Below are 4,254 nucleotides of genomic sequence, written 5' to 3' on the forward strand. Positions count from 1 at the left end.
CTTCAGTTGGATAAGAGGTAATTTAAGGATAAAAAGAAAAATAAAGAAATGAGCTTTAATGTTATAATGTTTTAATCATTTGATTTAATTAAGTCTTAGTTTCATATGTAAGCGTTTGCAAAGTCTATTATCATGAATGATTGTTTGCAAAGTTTATTAATGGTTATCATTTTTAAACAAAATTGAGTTAGTTTAACAATAATTTTAGGTCTTTTTTGCGTACATTTACTATGCGTGTTTATGTAGTGCCAAGTCGAGAGTATACTGTCAAAGTATGTGCTGAGAAGGTACACCAGGAACGTGAGGAAAGAAAAATCATATGTCACTTACGACGAGAGGTGTGATGGTTCAGATGGAAAAACGGAGCATCTGCATCATAATTCTTTGCTTACATTGGAATTAGCATGTGTCCGTGGAGGTATCGGATAACAAATAGCTAGTGATAGAGCTACTAATGTATTATTGGCGCTTTGAAAATAGCTGGACAAAATTCCTGTAGATACCATGCAAAGCTCAACATCAGTTACTAGTGGAAGTAATGATGTTGCAAAATGTGCCGACGTAAATCAAGTGGCTTCAAATGTGGTGCAAAAATCCATCAGTACCTCAATTCACCCTCTCGCAGATGTTATCAGTCGAGTACCACCTCCCAAGGCAAAGATAAAGGGCAGAACAATGAAAAAAGGTGAGGTGCAAACTTTAGGTGCAAATGGTCCAAAATTATGTAGTCAGAATTGTTGTATTTATGGTGTAGCAATAGGCCACAACTTCACAAGCTACCCTCAAAATCCAAAAAAAATTTGAGAGAATTGCTAAGCTTGTGGAGGTTAGAAAAAAAGGGAGGCCTAAGGTAGTGGAACAAAAAAGAAAAAGGAACCTATGAAAGTGCCAAGGCGTTCCCTCGATGAAGATCTTCACGTCACTTCGAGAATATCTGAACATGAATCTGATTTTGAAGATTTCATGATTGATGAAGAGTTGTGAGAATAAATTGTACTTCTTTTCTTTTGTTGCATGAACATCTGGAAAAATCTATTAGCGAACCTAGGTTTTGATTAGCCAGAATTTGTATACCGAATATTAATTATCATTTCGTGCTCAAGTGTTGCGGCAAAATTACAGCTGTATGTATAGAGATTTCTGATTTCAATAATGTTCATTTATTTACATTTTTTATTTTACTATTTATTAATCAAATAAATTCGGTTATTACTTCAGTAAATCTGGTTTTTATTTTTCGTGATTTTGAACAGATTTTTTTAAGATACTCCGGTTATTACTAAAGTATATTCCGTCTATAAGGTTTTTCTACATTAACCTTCCGGTAACAATTCTTGTCCATTTTTTTTAAAATGTCAATGGGTTATTATGGTTTTATATAGAATTATTTTCGGTATCATTGTATGTTTTTCAATTGTTTTCTTTCATATGGTTGTTGATTGTTACGGTTTTTACTACACAAAAAATATGATTGCCATAAATAAAAATTTATCAGCATATTTCTTAAATATTTCCAGCAAAAAATAATTATATTCCGGTTTTACAAATTTTGTACAAAACGGCCTTATTTTTGTTTAAACCGGGAGAGAAAAATATAAAAACCAAATTTTCCATCGTCCTCTGTGTTTTTAAATTTTCCCGTTTTTTAAATAAATAATCCCCAGAATTGCGGGGGAATCTAAATAGGGGTGTGAATTCCAGCGACTGGAAGATTATTAAGATACAGTATATTCGTCTAAAAGTCTTTGTACTAATTAAGGGCTAATGAGTTATGTGGACCGCCTCTTGTTTCGTCGACGTTGTTCTTTTACTAGTACGTGATTGCCATTTTTTTCTACCCAAGTTGGCATAGTCGTGTCAAATAAGCAGACCAGGACCCTTATGTCCGACGCTTATAACCGAAATTTTTAGATATATTCCAATTGGATTAAAATTTCAGTAGGTTTGATTGACCGATAACTCGATGCCATTTAGTATGGCCAGTCACATTTGCATTTCACTGTCTTTATATTCAAAGTTGCAGCCAAACATGTGCAGAAGCAAATAACTTTGCACATGAACCACTTACCACTCCTTGGCCCGTCCTCATCCCTTGTCCATTGCTCCGTCAGCCTTCTCCTCTCGAGGAGTCCTGCAATGGAGCTCCTTCTTTCGGCAATAGCTACCGATGTCCTCAGCAGAGCCTTGTACATGGTCATCCAAAAGTACAGACGGTGCAAGGCAGAAGAGACAGAGCAAAAGCTCCAGCGGCTACAGCGCGTGCTGCTCCGGATCGCCGCCACGGTCGAAGAGGCCGAGGGGCGGCACATCACCAACCAGGCGATGCTCCGGCAGCTTGAGATGCTTAGGCAAGGCATGTACGGCGGCCACTACATGCTCGACACCTTCAGGTACAGAGGCCATGGAGGCGACGAAGAGGTGAGTGGTGGCCGCGCTGTCCCCTTGCCTCGATTCAGTTCAGCCAAGCGCCTCCTCTCCTTTCCCGTTAGTGGTAACTCAGAGAACATGCAAACCGCTGTGATCGACGCCGAGAGCGTGAAAAAGCTTGAGAAGATGCTCGACGGCCTCGAGAAGATGATCGGTGATGTGGAGGAGTTCGCCATGTTCTTGGAGGGATACCCTCGCATCTGCTGGCAGCCGTACAACGCGTACTTGATGCTTGACAAGGTCATGTTCGGTCGGCAGATGGAGAAGGAGACGATCATCAACTTTCTGCTCCAGCCAGAAGGCGCCAGCAACGGAAATCCTGGGGTGCTTCCGATCGTCGGCGTGGCGAGGGTCGGGAAGAGCACGCTCGTAGAGCATGTTTGCCTTGACGAGAGGGTGCGCGGCTACTTCTCCTCTATTGTTCTCTTCACCGGAGATGATGCTGGAAGCCTTGCCGCTCTAAAAGGCAGTGGTGTGATCAAGCATCAAACTCGCACTGCTCCCTCGTGTGGAAGGTCACTTGTGGTCATTGAGCTAGCTTGGGACATGGAGGAGGATACATGGAGAAAGCTGTACTCCTCGGCAGCAAGCAGCATGGGGCATGGGAGCAAGATCATAATCACAAGTAGAGCAGAGAAGATAGTTGCTCTTGGAACAACGCAGGCTCTCAGACTGAAGGTTCTGCCGCAAGAAGCTTACTGGTATTTTTTCAAGGCGCTCGCATTCTGGAGCACAAACCCCGACGATCAACCGAAGCTCGCATCCCTAGGCATGGAGATCGCGGTGCTGCTGAACGGTTCGTTCTTGGGAGCAAACGTAGTGGGAAGCTTGATGAGAACCAATTTTAACGCCCAGTTCTGGCGCAGGGTGCTTCAGTGCTTGAGAGATTTCAGAAGCAAGCACCTGCTCATGTTTGGTGAGGATCCTACAGATCTTCTACGGAGAGACCAGCCAGTATACATATGGAGGATGGCCAGGACTCGACATGTTGTTAAAATCTGCAAAGTTTATGAGAAGCGCTCTCCCCAGCATGGTGATGGTGTCCCCAAGCTAACAGCACAGGACATTCTAACAGGACGTGTTACACACCAGGGCAAGTTCTGCATGGTATCATGGAGATCTAGAATACCTCCCTACTACACCTACTTAGCCAGTTGTGTGTCGCAGACGGCCGAATGCTCGACGGTCAACAAGAAGCGCCCTCGGAAGCCAAGGGTTTGATATGTTCTGTATTTGTTCGGGTAGTATCATACTGTGTACCAAACGATACTGTTAGCTGTAATCTTGTAATTTCGACTAATCTTGTAAGTTTCGACTAATCTTGTAAGCTTTCGACTAGAGTATTTGCTTACAGAATAACGTACTTGATCACATTAGCATTGAGGCATGGCCGTAGCTAGCTACAAATTTACTGAATATGCATGTAAAGGGAATCAACTACCCTTGTGTTCATGTCCCTGCGTGGTCACTCTCGTTGATTGTTTTCACCGGTAACGATCTTGGTGCTGGAAACATGGTGCTCTGAGAAAGCGTGGTGTGATCAAGCATCGAGGTCTTACTGCTCCCTCGTGTGGGTGCTAGACTTAATCTTATTTAACTGATATGCAGGCCTAGTACTGGACATTGAATACCTGTTATAGCGGAAATATTAGACGGCTGATCTGATCCTGAGGAAGCCATTAGAGGTCGGTGGAGTGTTGGGGCAGAGATAGATCAATGTAGATGTACATGTTAGTGAAGAGGTCGCAGTGAAGATCGTCGGTGTAGATGGGTCGATGCGGTGCCGAGTGACGCAGTGTGACGGTGGTGCTGTGGCGGTGGCCTTCG

At 42.9% G+C, this 4,254-nt stretch overlaps 1 protein-coding gene across 1 annotated transcript; it reads left to right on the top strand.

Annotated features, from left to right (window-relative positions):
• The first annotated feature begins 1,986 nt into the window (after window positions 1-1,986).
• On the top strand, window positions 1,987-3,714 carry LOC133910060 (putative disease resistance protein RGA3). Its single transcript, XM_062352582.1, has one exon. The coding sequence runs from the start codon at window positions 2,056-2,058 to the stop codon at window positions 3,646-3,648; it is 1,593 nt and encodes a 530-aa protein (XP_062208566.1). The 5' UTR covers window positions 1,987-2,055; the 3' UTR covers window positions 3,649-3,714.
• The last annotated feature ends 540 nt before the right edge of the window (window positions 3,715-4,254 follow it).

Source organism: Phragmites australis, chromosome 2 (genome assembly GCF_958298935.1).
Source record: "Phragmites australis chromosome 2, lpPhrAust1.1, whole genome shotgun sequence".
In the NCBI taxonomy this organism is placed as follows: Eukaryota; Viridiplantae; Streptophyta; class Magnoliopsida; order Poales; family Poaceae; genus Phragmites; species Phragmites australis.

Coding starts and splice junctions, on each gene's coding strand:
- LOC133910060 (XM_062352582.1), top strand. CDS start 2,056: ATGAACCACTTACCACTCCTTGGCCCGTCCTCATCCCTTGTCCATTGC.